At 39.1% G+C, this 19561-nt stretch overlaps 2 protein-coding genes across 5 annotated transcripts in view; one reads left to right on the top strand and one right to left on the bottom strand.

Annotated features, from left to right (window-relative positions):
• Positions 1–19561, top strand: part of LOC134175667 (uncharacterized protein YagA-like) — a 268407-nt gene that overhangs the window by 111208 nt on the left and 137638 nt on the right. The gene's annotated exons all lie outside the window — the stretch shown is intronic.
• The window catches only part of PRKN (parkin RBR E3 ubiquitin protein ligase), a 725154-nt gene that overhangs the window by 621098 nt on the left and 84495 nt on the right, over positions 1–19561 (bottom strand). The window contains exon 1 of one of the 4 annotated variants that reach the window (XM_062641871.1): positions 8180–8376. The exons of the other annotated variants lie outside the window; for them this stretch is intronic. Coding sequence (XP_062497855.1) covers positions 8180–8195 — 16 coding nt within the window. The 5' untranslated portion in view covers positions 8196–8376. Of the gene's footprint in view, positions 1–8179; positions 8377–19561 lie in introns of those variants that run through there. 4 annotated transcript variants of the gene reach the window in all.

Raw genomic sequence — 19561 nt, 5'->3', positions numbered from 1 at the left:
TTTGCAAAAGCAGCAGAATGCCCAGCAGAGTGACACAGAGCAAGGGATTCAAGCACACCATCCCAAAGATATTGCAGATATTCTAACACACAGACAGCTCTTATAAATCACATGTGTCAGTAAAGGAAACATGGAACTTCAGGTTACCAGCCAAAAAGTCAGTGTAAGGTAAGATAACACAGGATAACACAGAAAGACCAGGCACAGAAAGACCAGCTGCATGAGACAGCTGTGAGAGGTCCCTCTATGTCCATGTGCCCTCAGAGGTGTCCTGGACTCAGCTCTGCCATTGCCGTGGCTATGTGGGACACTCAACCAACCCCACTTTCACTTGTCTTCCCACCTCTACCCTCAATCTTTTTTCATTTTATTTTTATTTCACTAGCTATGGGGGGTTTATGATAAGCTGTCTGGCCCTTTGAAAACTGAAGGGTTTTGTTAATGACATTCAGTGTCCCCGGTCACTCCCGCCTCCCTTCCTTCTGTGCAGATGGCACAAACAGCCAGGATTACTGACCCAACTTTTGTAACAGAAGTCCCACCATCTGCTCCTCTGGTTGTTTCAAATGGCTTTACAGTCAAACCACATTAAATGAAGAAACTATCAGCTCAGCAGCTTTGAATGTACAGGCAAGTTTGAGTAAAGACAGGGAAAACGTCTCATCTTTATTGCAAACGCATATGGCAGCCTCTCCTAAGAAGTGGTTTTATCATGAGAGGTCTCATATTTCATGCATCCGTAGACACCCATGAGATTCCCCTCCCCCATATTTAATCCTTCTGTAGAACAGTTAAGGAACAGGACAAGAGATAGAGCCATTTCCTTGTACGCAGTTCCAACAGCTACAACTTCAAAACCTACTAGATCACAAGAAAAATCTAGAGGGATTGTCATGGTTTAAACCCTAGCCAGACAGTTTGTTCACTCACTCCCAGTGAGTGATGCCGGGCTGAGAACAATCGAGGCCCCCCCCCCAACCCAGGGCTCTCCCCTTCCCCGCTCCCATGGAATGGGGAGGAAGATTGAAAGAGTGCAAATCCCATGGGTTGAGACAAGAACAGTCCAGCAACCAATGTACAACACAAACCACCACTGCTACTACCAACTACAACAATGATAAGAGAAAATAACAAAGGAAGAGAATACAATACCACCGGCCAAGAAACGAGTCCCACCCAGAAGCACTGCACCAGCTACCACAAAGGAGAAACATGACTGCTACTGCTGAACACAGGACATTATCCACCCCTTATTCCATACCATTCACGTCATGCTCAGATCCCACATTTTCAATACACTATCGCTCTCCCACATATATACATCCATATACATACAGACCAAGAGAAAGAGATCATTTTCTTAGTGCATGGACCAATCCCTATAATGCTGCCAAGTCCATTCGGTCCATGATGTCAGGTTCCATCTCTTGTAACAATCTTTCAGGGCAGGAAAGGCTGTGTGCAGTATTGGATTGTTGCCTGCTAATGCTGGTTGTTCCTTTACTGCGGAACTCATCCGGTTCTATCAAAGTTTATTCTCTGTTGGGATGATGGTTGGAGGGAAGTCAGGGCTAGTCGCTGGTGACCTGGAGACATCTAGTTGATGGGCTATAAAAGTATTACACAGCAGGCAACAGCATACAATTAAGTTCATTGGCTGTTTTCCACTAAAATCAAATACCCTTGAGGTATATATCAGACTTTGTCCCCATCTACAATATGTAAAAATTCTGACAGGGCTGGGCTGGCCCTGTTGGCAGATCCTCTGGTGTTGACCAACCAGGTGGCCTTTGGTAAGTGTGTATCCCAATGCTTGAAAGTTCCCCACCCATTGCTCTCAGTGTAGTTTTTAACAGCCCATTGTACCGCTCGATTTTCCCAGAGGCTGGTGCATGGTAGGGGATGTGATATACCCACTCAATGCCATGCTCTTTGGCCCAAATATCTATAAGGTTATTCCGGAAATGAGTCCCATTGTCTGACTCAATTCTCTCTGGGGTGCCGTGTTGCCACAAAATCTGTTTCTCAAGGCCCAGGATGGTGTTCCGGGCAGTGGCATGGGGCACAGCGTATGTCTCCAGCCACCCGGTGGTTGCTTCCACCATGGTAAGCACATGGCGCTTGCCTTGGCGGGTTGGTGGCAGTGTGATATAGTCAATCTGCCAGGCCTCCCCATATTTATACTTCAACCATCGTCCTCCATACCAGAGAGGCTTTAACCGCTTGGCTTGTTTAATTGCAGCACATGTTTCACACTCATGAATAACCTGGGCAATAGTGTCCATTGTTAAGTCCACCCCTCGATCACGGGCCCATCTATATGTTGCATCTCTGCCCTGATGGCCTGAAGTGTCATGGGCCCACCGGGCCAAAAATAATTCACCTTTATGTTGCCAATCTAAGTCCATCTGAGCCACTTCAATCTTAGCCGCTTTATCCACTTGTTGGTTGTTCTGGTGTTCCTCAGTGGCCCGACTCTTGGGTACATGGGCATCTACATGACGTACCTTCACCACCAGGCTCTGCACCCAGGCAGCAATATCTTTCCACAGTGCAGCAGCCCAGATGGGTTTACCTCTGCGTTGCCAGTTGCTCTGCTTCCATTGCTTCAACCACCCCCACAGGGCATTTGCCACCATCCATGAGTCAGTATAGAGATAAAGTACTGGCCACTTTTCTCCTTCAGCAATGTCCAGGGCCAGCTGGATGGCTTTCACCTCGGCAAACTGACTCGATTCACCCTCTCCGTCAGCAGTTTCTGCAACTTGTCGTCCAGGACTCCATACAGCTGCCTTCCATCTCCGATGCTTTCCCACAATATGGCAGGACCCATCAGTAAACAAGGCATACTGCTTTTCACTTTCTGACAGTTTATTATATGGTGGGGCCTCTTCAGCACGCATCACCTCCTCCTTTGGCGACATTCCAAAATCTTTGCCCTCTGGCCAGTCCATGATGACTTCTAGAACGCCTGGACAACTGAGATTTCCTGTTCGAGTTAGTTGTGTAATTAGTGCAGCCCATTTACTCCATGTAGCATCAGTTGCATGATGTGTAGAGGAGACCCTGCCTTTGAACATCCAGCCCAGCACGGGCAACGGGGGTGCCAGGAGGAGCTGTGCTTCAGTGCCAATCACTTCTGAAGCAGCTCGAACCCTTTCATAGGCTGCTGGTATCTCTTTCTCAGTTGGGGTATAGCTGGCCTCACATCCTTTGTATCCCCGACTCCAAAAGCTGAGGGGTCAACCTCGAGTCTCCCCTGGAGCTTTCTGCCAGAGGCTCCAGGTAGGACCGTTCTCCCCAGCTGCAGTGTACAGTACATTTTTTACATCTGGTCCGGTCCGGACTGGTCCAAGGGCTGCTGCATGAACTATCTCGCGTTTAATTTGCTCAAAGGCTTGTTGTTGCTCAGGGCCCCATTTAAAACCATCCTTCTTCTGGGTCACATGATAGAGAGGGCTTACAATCGAACTGTAATTCGGGATGTGCATTCTCCAGAACCCCACTGCACCCAAGAAAGCTTGCGTTTCTTTCTTATTAGTTGGTGGAGACATTGCTGTTATCTTGTTGATCACATCTGTGGGGATCTGTCTACATCCATCTTGCCATTTTATTCCCAAAAATTGAATCTCCTGTGCAGGTCCCTTGACCTTACTCCGTTTTATGGCAAAACCGGCTTTCAGCAGGATTTGGATTATTTTCCTCCCTTTCTCAAAGACTTCTTCCGCTGTATCGCCCCACACAATAATGTCATCAATGTATTGCAGGTGTTCTGGAGCTTGCCCCTGTTCCAGTGCAGTCTGGATCGGTCCATGGCAAATGGTAGGGCTGTGTTTCCACCCCTGGGGCAGTCGGTTCCAAGTGAACTGGACACCCCTCCAAGTAAAAGCAAACTGTGGCCTGCACTCTGCTGCCAAAGGAATTGAGAAAAATGCATTGGCAATATCAATCGTGGCATACCACTTGGCTGCCTTTGACTCTAGTTCATACTGAAGTTCTAGCATGTCCGGTACGGCAGCACTCAATGGTGGTGTGACTTCATTCAGGCCACGATACTCTACTGTTAGTCTCCATTCTCCATTAGACTTTCGCACTGGCCATATGGGGCTATTAAAGGGCGAGCGGGTCCTGTTGATCACTCCCTGACTCTCCAGTCTACGGATCAGCTGATGGATGGGAATCAGGGAGTCTCGGTTGGTGCGATATTGCCGCCGGTGCACTGTTGTGGTCGCAATTGGCACTTGTTGTTCTTCAACTTTCAGCAACCCCACAGCAGAGGGATCCTCTGAGAGACCAGGCAAGGTGGACAGCTGCTCAATTTCCTCAGTCTCCAAAGCAGCAATACCAAAAGCCCATCGGTACCCTTTCGGGTCTTTGAAGTACCCTCTCTTGAGGTAGTCTATGCCGAGGATGGATGGAGCCTCTGGACCAGTCACAATAGGGTGCTTTTGCCATTCCCTCCCAGTCAGGCTGATTTCAGCCTCCAGCACAGTCAACTCTCGGGATCCTCCTGTCACTCCAGAAATACAGATGGGTTCCACCCCTTGACAGCTTGATGGCATGTTGACAGCTTGATGACTGCTACTGCTGAACCCAGCACAGGGATGTTATTTAAAAATACGAAATCATTCAATATATATTTCCATATATTTTCAGGAGTTTACAGTTTCTCCAAACCCACAGACTTTTCACCTCTATTGAGGACATCAGACATGTCATTTATGGGTTATTATACCCAAGAGATTTTACCAAAAAAAAAAAAAAAGTAAAAATAAATACTATTTTTGGATCTTTTAATAGCTCTTTTAAGCATTAGAATGCAAAGAACATATTTGTTTTGCAGTATTAAGTTAATTTCCTGATAAAGGACATTTTCTTCAGGTTTGAGGGAGATGGAAATGTAATCTATGGTATGCTGTTCTCTAGACAGAGTCATAGCCTCACTTTAAACAAGACAGAAGATTGTATTGTCAGCATCAGTTCCCAAACTTCCACAAGCTAAATACCATTTTCTGGTCAAAGATATCTATTGCATGTATTGACATGCTTCTAACCTACCTATGAAATATATTTAGAATCATACTCTGGTACTGATATTCTTGTAAGAAGAGTATGCTACTCATTCAATCCTGCTGTTTATAAAAGCAGCATTCTCATAGAATCATAGAATTGTTAGGGTTGGAAAGGACCTTAAGATCACCTAGTTCCTAACACCCTGCCAGGGGCAGGGACACCTCACTCTAGACCATGTCATCCAAGACTCCATCCAACCTGGCCTTGAACACTACCAGGGATGAAGCATTCATCAATTCTTTCGGCAACCTGTTCCAGGGCCTCACCACCCTCACAGTAAAGAGCTTCTTTCTTACACCTGACCTGAACTTTCCCTGTTTAAGTTTAAACCCATCACCCCTTGTCCTATCACTACAGACACTGATGAGGAGTCCCTCTCCAGCATCCAATTTTAATACAGTTAAGTCAGTGTGCTTTTGGTTTCATATCCTGCAAAGCTGTATTATCAATACCAAAGGACATTTCTGTCTTTACTGTCAATTATTTGTGTCCTAATTGTACCTCAGTATAAGAAGCTAAAACATGCGAGCTAACCTCTACTAAACAAACTAGATTTCTTTCATCCAGGTTTTAAAATAAAGGCTTATTTTGATTAAAGAATTTTGATTCTTTGTGTAAATCACCTTGGAAGAGGTAAACTCTTTTTCCTGTAAATTGCTGGGTTAAAAAAAAACTGCATAGATTCTTTCTGTAGTCTGCTTTCCTTTACAGGTTATGACATCAGACACAAATAAAAAAAAAAATAAGAAAGTAGAAATATGACTTGCTATAATAATTTACAATGCAAAACACATTTGCTGTGATACAAGAGGAACAGCTCTAGCTAAAAAGCTTCTGAAATCTTTTTGTAATTTTTACTAGAAAGTATGTGTTTCTTCGGGGCAAAGAAAGACATACAATAATGTGTAACATCATCATTTTTTTCCATAGTATAGTAAATACAATCATCCACACAGAAGACAGTCAAGAAGAATCTCACATTATGATGCTCTCAGTTATCATCTGAGCTGAATGCCTGAAAAATAACCTTGCAACTTTTGAAATGCTATTTTCTCAGAGTAATACCATTTCTTAGATTAAATATTAAGGATTTGATAAATGATGACAAACCTTGAACTGATTAACAAATCTATTTGTCTTACTCACTGTTTTTCTTTAAAATAAAATTACATACACCTGAGAAATAAACTCAAATAGTTTCAATCAAAACCAGACAGGAACTGTTTCTGAGTAAAACTAAAATATTTTAGCTTTATAATTACAAATTGAGAGAATAATTATTTTATGGCTTTTTTTTTAAGATAAAGTTTTTATCGATGGTTGCCAACTATGGACAATACTACTAAAAGCACCATATAGATGGTTACTATCAGTATGCAAAGTAAGCAGCAATACTTGTCATCAACTGTGATCAAATAAGAAATAAACACATTAAGAGTTATTTTTTACTGGTATTCTTTTGATGTATTTATTTTAGTAATTTAAAACTATCATTAAAAAAGAATAGAAGAATTATTGAATACACAGCTTTCCCAAAGGACTTCAGAACTTGCATTAGTACTCACTGCTGCTATGGAAGCAATGCTTTTCTTTGTGATAAAATGACTGTACAGCTCTGACATTTGCCTGACCACACATATCATCATTATATCTATCCCGTGTAATGATCTAAAACTCAAAAAAATATAAGGTAGTATTTTACAAAATCACTACTAAGTAATAGTTGGGAGATCTGACACTTCCAGAAATTCAATTATTCTTGGGTTTATTAGAAATCTGAATTCTACAAGCATAAAGCTATAAAAATAGACTGAAAGTCTCCTGCCTTCTTTATACCAAACAAGGTGTTTGAATTTAGTTAGTTTTCTATATACTCAAATTATACACAATCTAACAAATGGTACATCTCGGATTGGATCAAAGCTCCAGCTGTCAAATTTATATCTACAGGCAGTTTTGATGATTAGGTATTACTGATTCTGGTTTTAAGTAAGGGAATGTAATTGATTACTTTCTGGTGTTAGCGCCAGCCCTCTTATGAATAAATAAATAAATAAAAAATAAAATAAAATAAATATGTGCAGTAGTATACATGTTTCCAACCCACGTCACCCCACCTGTGAGAAGTGTAGAAGATAATAAGGGAAAATACTACTCAATTAGTCTCAGACTAAAGCTTAATTTCATAATTACTGGAGAAGATCTGGCTAAACACAGGTATCTCCCGCTTTCTCTCTGTAAAGGGAAGCTGATATTTATCTAATAGTTTGGTAATGCTGAGAAAATTATCCCATTAGAGACCTCCTGAAGTTAGGGAACCCTGCCTTGTACTGGAGATTCTGATTTTATTCTCCTTTTCTCACTGGTAACTTCAGCAGGATTTTCAGAGACCAAGACACACATCAAGTACATTTGACTGCTCAGGTGACACACACCAGTATCTGAACACTGGGATGCTCCACAAGAAGAAATTATGCAGTTAATTGATCGTAATGCATAACACAGACTTGTCTCAGAGTGCAAAGTGACAATACTTTAATGGAAGAAAACCTGAACATGAGTAAAGCAAAAAAAGCTAATAGTGTTTCTGTTAGTATTAGACTTGCCCTTGTGCACTTGTCCACCAAAAACAGATGTCTTATTTTTAATGACTTTAAGATTGAAGACATGGACTCTAGAGTAATGCAAGTAATAACCAGCCTTAGACTTCAAAACTGCTTCTCTATCTCAAAGTTTTGAAAATATCTATGGCTCACTCCTCTCTACCCTTATTCAATAATTATATGAACTTCTCATTCATTATTCACAAAGTAACCTACAATATCCAAACATGCATAATTTCCAAGCTCAGATAAGGTAACCTTTTATTCTTTTCATTTAAAAATCAACCAACCAAAAAACACATGAAGAAAAAAAAACAACAGGAAAAAAAATCACCATCTCAATTTCTTAGCAATACAATCATCATGAATGTCTTGCTTTCCTCCCCCTCCTATTTCCCACAGTCCAGCTTTTTACAGAAGTTCTTCATTCAATGAAGAAACAGCATATTATGCCCCCAGATATTCAGAATTGTTATGGCAATCTGCCTGAATGTCTAAAATACCTCTGAGATGGGTCATGCCTCACAGCAGACACATCCAACAGAACCCCTGTACTATTAGGCTCTCATGTGTGAGTACAGAAGACAGAACCATCAGAGAACAATCAGTCTGCAAGTCTGCAATACAAAGAAACCACTTTTAATAAAGTTTTGGGCTCAGCCTTCCTTGATAAACATGCTGTAAATTTAAGGTTGAATTCTAATGTGTCATTTAGGTTGAAAACTATAGCTCAAATGGAAAACAAGGTTTAAGGCACTGTAACAAAAACCCAATAAATTCAGTCAGTTCTGACTCCAGTACATTTAGAAGACGTCTTCTTTTAAATGCCCTGGAGGATGCGATTAATTTCATATTTTATTCCTGGCAAACCCAAGTCTTTCACATACACTGAAAAATGTACGCATTTTAGTGTCACCCTGCTTTCCAGAATATACTTATTTCTACTACTGCAATGAAATATTTGTTTTAAACAAAATTGATGCTTATAAGATGGTTTCACATGCAATTGTGTCAGAACTACTTTGCCCTTCTTTGATTTTTTTGCAGTACTAATTCACAAACAATGTTGATGAGGTTCAGTTTGAGCTTCTAGAAGAATTTTTGTTCATACAGTGATTCCACTTAGCATAATGTTTGGTGGCAGTGGTGACTTTGTTGTTTATTGATAGCAGATTATTCATTACCAAACAATCATTTCTCTGAACATAACTGAAAACAGTTTGTCCTCTCCCAGGCAAACTACAACTGGGTGTAACTCGAACAAAGTACAATGTTAGCTTTACTACTACTAATAGAGAAATAATTTATACATGCACAGCTATGTTTCCCAAAACGAGTAATGTTTTTCAGCTATTGTATCTGCATTATAACACAGAATATTAAAAAATAAATAAATTCTGCAATGTTTTATATAGGGAAATAGCCTTTATGAGTAAAGCCCATTTTCCTCAGCTTGTTAGACTGTATAACACACATATGACTTCCTCTAAAAGAAAACTTAACAGATGTCTTCAAGCTTTAGGTTTTTTTTTTCCTAAGAATCACTTTCAAGGTTTGTGTTCTTACAGCAGAGTTGATGAAAATATGATTGCTTTTCATGACTCCTCCTCTGCTGCTGGGTAGGCACATTAAAAAGACATAGCTGTCTATCTCAATGTACACATGCCATAGTAAAATGTGTGTTATTTACTGATAAAAACCACATGACAGCAGTTTAAAACCAGGATTTATTCTGTCAATCAAATTAGGGAGGCAGAATATCCTCTATGCCAAGTGATTACTGTCTGGGGCTAAGTGTGGCGAACTGCCAGATCAATTATAACGGTAGAGAAGAGGAAATATGAAGACAGATTGGCTCAATTCTAAGCAGAAGCACCACTAAAAAAGAAACCCAGGGACATTTTAATGCAACATCCAATTACTTAGAAGTGCATCTTTGGTCTACTCTGAAGTTTTTATTTATATAGTTCCTTTCTACATTGAGTATAAAAAGAGAAATCAGAACAGAGTTGGACAAATCTGGTGTAAATAAAACCCATGCTGATTCCACTGACATAACCTTTATGTTGATGGTTTGAGATGTATCAGTGTCAGTTTTTTATGACAAAAGCCAGAAATATCATGGGACAACACACTCAGAAGATATCCAATAAAATTTCAGATGTGATCACATTAATATATAACCATTTTCCCGCTTTGACCTGTAACTAATTTCAAGGAGAACAGAAAAAAAAAGCTAGATTGCCCTTCATACCCAAGCTTTTCCTCTGATATTCATTATTTTATGGATAATTTACCTTTCCAGTGCTGGAGGAAAAAGGGTATTAGGTGGACTGGTCGATTAAAGCCACTTAAAAGTGATCTATGGTGTGAACTTTCTTATCATAAGAGGAAATTTTTTAAAAAAAGCAGATAAATGTGTTCTCTGAGCCTTTTCGTACTATTATTTTTATTGATAATGGGATTCATCCTCTCAATTGCACATCTCGATTCCAGGTCCCTAAAACCAATGTGGGAAACATGAGTTTCCATGAAGAAGACAGACAGTTTAGTATTCTGGAGGATAAATTCATCAGCCTTTTATGGTCTGAGCAGTCTTCAGATGAAGCCGAAAAGAAATTGATCCAACTCTGCTACAAGTTGTTAAGGTTGATGCCCCACAAGTGGTGCAAAATTAGCGTCTGATCATTATTTCATAGTGCAAATGACATTGTTTTGAATGAGACATCGTCTCAGACCCTGCAGCCCTCATCATCATAAACAGCTTCTGGCCAAATTAAAACTGAGTATCTAGAAATGGATACAAAAAAGTAACATTAAATAAAGAAGATTTCATACTGGAATAACTGCATGATAATTGCTATTTTGCAAAACCTTGAAACTAATTAAAATTCACAGAGGTACAAAAATGTGAAACTATGAAGTTCAAGGGATTTGCACCAGAGCAAAGGGAAAATTAGGCCCATTATTTTGCAGCCTTGACTACTAAGATGATGCATAATACATCTTAAAGATATCTTTTGCTAGACTTTGAAGAAGATTTATGACAAAAAAAGGAATGAAATAAGTTTTCTACTGAGACTCAGAAATGGTAAAAAGGCACAAAATGTAATAATATGAGAGCCTTAATATTTTTTATTCATTAGGAAGAATGGTTCATCTTTAACAGAACAGAGATTTAAAATGAGTGATACTGCCATACAAAACCCTGAAAATAAGCACAGGAGAACCTAATGTTAAGCACTGCCAGCTGGTACTCCACTTTCCATTTTTTAACAAACCATTATGAAAACATATTTATCCTACATAAATCTATTTTAACAGTCTAACATATTCAAAAGAGAATTACACTTTTATACAATATATATAACTGGTTAACTGATGGCTTCACATCAGGAATCATCATGCCCTGGAGTATTCTTTGTTACAGGGCCATTTAGTCTCACATAAGAAACTGGAGAGAAAATACCATTCAACTAACTGTAGCTCTTTGTAACTGCTCAGTTTCAAGCCAGCCTGTCAATGTGTGGAATTCATATTTCTATCTTGAACATACAAGCAGGTAAATATAACTCCCTCTGTTTCCACTTTATAACTGCAGTATACAAAATCAGGAAGACCAATGCTGCAATGCCATCATTATTTTTGCTGTTATTCCTTTAAAAAGGATACTGAGAACAAATGGAAAGAATAAGCTGTGTGAATGACTAGAAATTAGAAATAAACTCCAACATATAAAGACAACAAAACTGCAATCTACATTTTTTCATCCATGAAGAGGTTAAAATTTACTCAATTGTCAATGAATAGAGACTAAAGACTTTTTTTTTTTTTTCCTGCTAAGTGCAACTAACCCCTGAAATAATTTACCTAGGGTACCCAAGGGATAATCCATGATTTGAAGTCCTTAAATTATGACCAGACAACTGTCTTGAAGAAATGCTACAGTCCTGATAGAAGGTTTGGGTATAAACTAGAAACTAGTAAGCAGCACTCTGACCTCTGCTCAACAGATCAAGCCTGAAGATCGCCAACAATCCTGGTATTAAAATCTATGCATTTTAAATGGCTCTCCACTTTAACATTTACTTTTTCTATTATATTTCAGGACCCAGAGTGATTACTCTCCTCTTGTGACTGCCTTATCTCTATCACCACTAACTCCTTTCTCTTTAAGGGAATTTCATTTTCCAGATTAAAAAAAAAATAAATAATCAAGCTACGTTTCTCACAGTATGCAACTTAAGCTGATCCTGTAATTAAATCAAGTGCAGAGCAACTTCTAAAACCACTCAGGCTTAAAAAAAGTATGTCTCACATGCTAGGCCAATAGTAGAACATATATGTGCAGAAGCTGAGGCCTGCCATCTGCTTTCTAAGACAATGTGAATGAACATCTGTCGTGGTTTAAACCCAGTCAGGTAACTCGTTCGCTCACTTCCCCCCCTTTCTTGCCCTCCCCCTGCTCTCGGAGGGACGGAGAGGAGAATCGAAAAGAATGCAACTCCCATGGGTTGAGATAAGAACAGTTTAGTAACTAAGGTATAACACAGATCACTACTGCTACCACCAATGATAATAATGATAAAGGAAATAACAAGGGAAGAGAATACAACACCTCACCACCAGCTGACCGATCACTCGCCCCCCAAGCCCGACCAAGCTCCGACCGATACCTCCTCCAACCCCGCAGTCTCCCAGCCCTTCCGGCTAACTCCCAGTTACATCCTGGGCATGACGTGCTGTGGTATGGAATACCTCTTTGGTCAGTTTGGGTCAGGTGTCCTGTCTCTGCTTCCTCCTGGCTCCCCCTCCTCCCTGGCAGAGCATGAGGCTCACAAAGTCCTTGGCCAAACCAAAACATCCTTGTTATCAGTTCTGTTCCCGAGCTGAAAGTCAAAACACTGCACTGCACCATCTACCAAGACGGGGAAAAATGACTGCTACTGCTGAACCCAGGACAACATCTGTCTGAAGTACTTGGCAAGGTCCCTTTCTTCTGCCCTTGCAAGCCAGGAGCACTCTCCCACTGACAGATTTCTAAAGAAAACTAAGGAAGCCACCTACAATTTCCTGTATTACTGGTCTGGCTCCCCTGGTTCTGCCTCTACCTAAATCACCTGGGGCATATGGTCAGTAGATATTCACCTGGGGCATTCCAGTGGATATTTAGATCAGCTGAGCCCTTCCTGAACCTAGAGATGAGGTTTCCCCACAAAATTAAGGATAAGTAATTCACACAGGAAATGATGTAATTAAGCATGCATACATGTGCTCAGCTACATGTGCTATATTTACAGGCTAGATAAGCTCTTTAGTTATAAGATCAGGTCATGGTTCACATAAATAACTCGTTACGATTCTAATGTTGCATCCCCATGTGCAGGAAATTTAGTTTATGTGGAACTATTATTTATATGATTTCATCAGGTCTCTTGTATGCTATGGTAATTCAATCTTTCTAACAGTTTCAAGGGACCAAACACATCAAAATAAATTCTTTAAGAAATAGCATTGGTTTTTAATGCAATAACTAAATTTGCTTACTATTAAAATATCTAGTCACCTGTTGAAATGTTAGTTTGGATTTCTTTTACAGTGTAATCACTACGGATTAAGTTGCTCATTGACTCACTTCAGGCAATAAGCCTTTAAGTGTTGTAATGTAACACCATATCGATATCTGAAATGAAATGTATTGCTATGGTCATCAGCAAGATTTCTAAACAAAACAGTTACTGTAATTGTCAAGTACTAATAACTATTAAAGCACTGACTTGGTAGGACCTTTTTGCCCTTCCTGGAAATTCCATTTTTATCCATTTCATTGGTGTAAATCAGACAAGTGCACCTCTAAGAGCTGTTCCTAGCCAGATGAAAAAAAGGAAAACCAAACAAACCAAAACAAAAAAAAAAACAACAATTTTTCAACTGTTAGGAAAAAATAACTAAAAAACATGAAGAAAAAGAAGTGTCTACTTATCAATCAAATCCTTTCTACAAGCCAGAATACCAGTAATTCTGCCACTGATTTTTCATTGTTGGTTTGTGTTGAAATAAGGGACAAAGTGGCATACTCCTACCTTTCCATGCATAATTTCCACAAAGAAATAATAAATTCTCTCCTTGTTCTGATAACTCTCACCTTCAGTACAGCTATTATAAAAATCCTAGATCAAAAGACTGCAAGGTATAACCTCAACTCACACAGATAACAGGGAAAGTCAGTAGCTCTGCAAGGAAACTTCCTATGAATGGCAGATATAGATATGCTAATTGGTTTGGTATTACAATACAGTCACATGAATTTTATTATAATACAGTCCCATGAATTACAGAGCACAAAAATATTAGAGACTTTACAAATTTTTTTTGGAACTACTCAGTTCCTAAATTCAGGGGGTTAGAAATATTTATTTTTCTCCCTGAAATTAAAGACAGCAGAACATCTGAATAGATTTCCTCTTCAGTAATATTATTTTTCTGCTTGCTCACACCTAATCTGTCCATGAGCAGGAAATGCAATGTCCCCAGCCCTGGCCACTTGGCCTTTTAGATGGTCCCATTTGCCTTTCAATCAGTTCCATGAAAGAAAACTATCCTCTTCTAACTGCTTGGTAACTTGGCAATACAGAATAATCAACCCACATAGTAAGTTATTTTGGATGTGACTCCTAGGAGTCATGCGGTAAAATACCCACCTCAGAGCAGGGCTAACTTCAAAGTCCAAGCAGGTTGCTCAGGGCTCTGTCCACAGATGGAGATTCCACAAACTCCCTGAGCAACCTGATCCAGAGCTTTGTCACCCACACCGCAGATTTTGCCCTCTACAGCTGACATAATTGATTATTGTGTTTCTCACATAATATAAAGTGTCCCAGCAAAGGAGATTATTCCTTTTCCTGTATTATACCCTATTCCCAGTGGTTCCACCATTCACTTGTCAGAGGGGACATCCTGACTTGGTGTTTCCCTATCCATTTCAGTTACAACTGAATGGGTCAGGAGAAACCCAGCTATCAAAACTGCTTATGCAACTCCATACAATTGACTTTTTCCTCCCAGCTCTTTCAACATAAAATATGTAGTTTTACTTCACTGTGGTTTCACACTGACTATTTAAACAGCGGGTTTTTTTTTGCATAATTTCCACAGTTTTAGTAACCTCATAGGTTACACAGTGCCTGGCCACACAGCCAGTCCCTTCAGCTTGATTTCCAAAGCAAGTGCAGTTGGGTAATTGTGCTTGCTTTGGCTGGGATAGAGCTGTTTCTTCATTGTAGCTAGTATGGAGCTGTTTTGTATTTGTGTTGAAAACAGCGTTTCCAATTATTCCAGGATGTTTTCATTACTGCTGAGCAGTGCTCACACAAAGCCAAAGCTTTTTCTGCCTCTCGCTCTGCCACACCAGCGAGAAGCCTGGGGGTGCACAAGGAATCGGAGAGGACACAGCCCGAAGAGCTGATCCTAACTGACCAAAGGGGTATCCCACACCATATGGTGTCATGCTCAGCATATGAAGCTGGAGGAAGAAGGAAGGGAGGGTGTCCTGAGTGATGCCGTTTGTAACCATCACATGTGATAGAGTCCTGCTTTCCTGGAGATGGCTGAACCGATGGGAAGCACTGAATGAATTCCTGATTGTATTTTGCTTATATGGTAGCTTTTGCTTTACTTATTAAACTGTCTTCATCTCAACCCATGAGTTTTCTCACTTTTAGTCTTCTGATTGTCTTCCCCAACCTACTAGGGGTGCAGAGTGAGTAAGAGGCTGTGTGGTGCTTAGTTGCTGGCTGTAATTAGTTTCCCTCTTAGTTACACATCAACAGTATGCATTTTCACTAATGCTCTGGATGTTTAACTATGCCACTTGGAAGTTCTACAGAAAAATGTCAGCAGGCTAATTCATTAGCAGATGAATAAATCAGCATTTGTTATAATTACATTGCTTCACTCTGAGTTATGATTTATTCTTGATGCAAAAATGTACCTCCTATTTTACCAGCTGTTTTCAAAAAGATAATCTACACCTCAAGCTTGTAGTGATCAATAAAGGATATCACTAAAGGCCCAGTTGTTATAAGAGAAATATAAACTTCCTAGTTCTGAAAAATGAACACTTGCATGACTGCCAGCGTTTGAATGAAGTGACATCTGGTCAAGCTCTCCTCAATACATGTAAGTACACACAAACATGCCAGTCATGGTGCAAAGCAAGACATCTGGGGGACTGCCAGGAAATCTTAAGGACACAAACTCACTATAGGAGGCATGCTGTACCTAAGATTACTTATCAGGGAACAAAATAACTCACTTTTTAAAAAGATGCAAGCCGTTGCCAGGTAATACCAAGTTGAATGCATTAAAGTTAATCTGAAATAATATCCCCATACAGCCAAGTCTTCAGAGAGTCATTTGGAAGAACTTATGGGCATAATGAGTACATACTATGTGCGTGATTCCAGCTAATGATATCCAACTCTGTTCCATTAGTGCCAAAATTAATCTTCTTGCTATCATTCAGAATACAAATTAATATTTACCTCCTAAAAAAAAAAAAAATATTTCCAAGAAACAAAAATACCTTCTCCAACAGACAACTTAAAAGTTACTTATCAGTGGTATTGACAGCTCTTGTCTTCTCCATAAAGCTGAGTTTGGGGTACCGTCATAAAAGAAAACAGTGAAGTCAGTAGAAATACTCCAGAGGATTATACACAGGAAGAGAAATTCCACTAAAATCAAAAGATTTGCAAGACTTTACATCAAATAAGATGCCCAGCAGCATGGAACTGTTGAGTACCAGGAAAGCAGAATTTAACTTTCTGCATTGTTTGAGAGTATTAAGGAACAAGTATGAAGGTCCCTATATAAGAGACCCCAATACATTACTTGGGTGTCTTTTTCACATGCTGCCATTCAGTATTTGAAATTAATCTTGCTTCAACTACCTCACTCTTCCATTTACCAGCCTAGAAGCAGAAGAAAAGAGTTTTCTATTTGAATTCCAGCTGCAGTAATTGAACTAATTCATCAGTTCTAACAAAGCCAATAGCTTTGTCCTACAATCTCCTTCCATTCAAACCCATCAACCATGCTAACATAAGTTAATATAGATCAGTGATCATGGAACTCGGAACATGTTTTTCTTCTCTGAATGTATAATTGACATATTTTCTTTTCCAATTCCTTTTTTTTTTTTTTTTACTTCATATCGTGTCTGTAGCACTTTACAGTTACTAATGACTACAGAGCAAAGTCTGGACTTCACAAAGCACAAACTTCCTTGCTGGAGAAACCATTCTTAAGCATTATCCCTCACTGCATGTGTCAAAATCTATGAACTCTGAGAAAAATTCCCTTATTTAAGTCAAGGTAGATATCAACTATGCAAACAATCCTCTAAAATCTGGAAAGGAAACTGTAAAACCCTCAAATCATTACAGTTTGCTACGTAGCTGCCTGATTGAGTAGGTAGCATTTCTATTCATAAATCTTCCAGAGAATGGTTTTCACGTTCTTCTATTTTCACATTGATCATCTCTCTATTCTGCACCTGGAGGTGACCAGACTGTTCACCTTTACATGGACCATGTTCTTTTATATTCATCTTTTTTTCCTTAGCTTGTTAGAAGAAAGTGTTTCTTTCCTGCACATGGAATTCTATTTTCCAATTGCATCCCCAAGTTGTTGAAAAGTAAAAATAAAAGAAAGATGCCTACATCACTGACAGCAGAACAGAGCTGATTATTTTATACAGAGAAATGTATTTAACTTCTTTAACTTTTTCTGAGCTTCATTAGTTCACAGAAAGTTTTAAGGTACTAAAACTAGACTTGAATCAGAAGAGATGATGCAAACGTGTGCTAGTACTGCTCTACAATTAGGCATTTTGTAGAACAATCAGGGCCAGAGCTGGTCTGGAGTTGCAGATTTAATATATTGGCAGATCACTTCCAATAAAAAATAGCTGTTTTTTTTTCTTGCAGAATTTATAAATCATGATGAAAAAATGACAAAACCAGTACTGGCCATTTCTATGGCTGCCCTTGCATTAGCGATATTCACTAGAAAATCCAGACTGCAAAAGCAAATAAGTCACTAGGACTATGAAAGGAATAATTTAAGCACATTTAAAAATGTTTAGTTTGATTTCTTAGGGAAACAAATATAATTTTTGCCCTTTCTTCCCTCTAGTAACTCTTGAGTTCTTTGATTTTCAAGCTATTTTCACAAGAAGAGTAGAAATGAAAAAAACCAAACTGAAGTATAAAGAAACCTGAAAGATGTGTGGATCAGAAAGCATTAAATCATTACTTTCTGAGGAAAAAGTCAAGCAGAAGGTGGGTATTATGTATTCCCCTGGATGGGCAGAGGCCTACTTGTACAAATGTATGGTGAAGACTACCTGGACAAAATACAACATGAGATGCCACAGCTGTGATAAAACTAAAACAATTTGTTTCTCTTCTGAATCTCAAGACAGTTGTCATGTATTTGTTATCTTACAAAAGAGAAAATCCACACCAAAGCCAGTAAACAGAAGACCTTAATAAAGTAATCTGACAGCAGGTTTCATAATGTGATCTGTGGATGTGTCTGAACTTCAACAGTTAACATCAGCACAGATTCTTTCCCCTTTCCTCATTCTCATACATTCCTAGAAGTCCTCTTCAAGAAGGCAGGCACAGCTATCAATCACACAGTAACACTGAACTGAAAGACTATACAAAAAGCTTCTTAAATTCTCTTAGTTATGACTGATAATGCAAGTGCATTTCATTGTAACTTAGCCAGGTTAACTGTAAGATCTTTGGTAGTGGTTTCAAGTCTACACTGCAGTCAATAACTTCAGCTGACATATGGTAAATAACACCCATTGGCTCAGACCTCAGGCAATTCTTGTGCAGCTACACTCATCAAAGCACTTCCAGCTGTATAACAAAGTTTCTGGGAAAGTGGCAAGTGTTATGGTCTTTTCTGTTGGCAATTCTGATGCAAAAAACTTTTTACCTAAATGGCACATTTCAGTCATTACAATATGAATTAATTTGGCCCAAGTTATTCCTTGCACTGTGTGCACAGGACACAACCATGGCAGAAGAGCAACTTGCAGAACTGAAGGCATAATATAAACATGAGGCTGTTCCGGAATGATCCTGAACACATGACCCTCATCCCATTTCCATGTTAGCTGTTCTGTTTGATCCTAGATCATTATATGACAAAATGGCATCTTTCTTTGCTTTGCAGGGGATTGGAAGGCAAGTAAGTGTGGTAATATAGTAATTAAATATGGTAACTACCTATTAGTTCTGGTGAACTCCCCTTGCACTATATGAGGCATAGAAAAAAATGAAAATAGTATATACATTGGCAATTAATGTATTAAGGTGATTTTGATGTGATTTAAACTTCACCATGACTAATTCTTATATATCCATTTACAAATGTCTTATCGTGCAAGTTACAGTTTATGAGTAACATTAAAATTAGAAAAGGAATCCTTGTTAAACACAACATAAGTAAAGATATGCTGGATGCCAAATATTTCTACACATCTGACATATTACAGAACGACAGTTAGCAGAGATAGTTAGAGATGAAATTTTAAAGTGGGCAAAATTGGGATCCAAATTAGGTAAGCATCTCAGATGGTATTTAATTTGAATGCATTTGACTTTCACAGGGCTCCAGCCTATGCTGACCTGTGTAGCAATGTTTGCCTGGATCTCTGTTTTACATCTGAATTGCGTAAGATTAAATAAATAAAATCCTATGAAAGTATTATCTAATCAAAGTAAAAATAAGTACTTTATGTGCTGTGATACACTGCACATTTAATCCAATATCTGAAAAGATGATGACTGCAATAAGCATTGGAT

This window comes from Pezoporus occidentalis, unplaced genomic scaffold, assembly GCF_034315485.1.
Source record: "Pezoporus occidentalis ecotype Australia unplaced genomic scaffold, CSIRO_AGI_Poc_V1 ctg7, whole genome shotgun sequence".
In the NCBI taxonomy this organism is placed as follows: Eukaryota; Metazoa; Chordata; class Aves; order Psittaciformes; family Psittacidae; genus Pezoporus; species Pezoporus occidentalis.
Note: the sequence above shows the minus strand (reverse complement) of the source record. Positions and strands in the feature narration are given on the sequence as shown.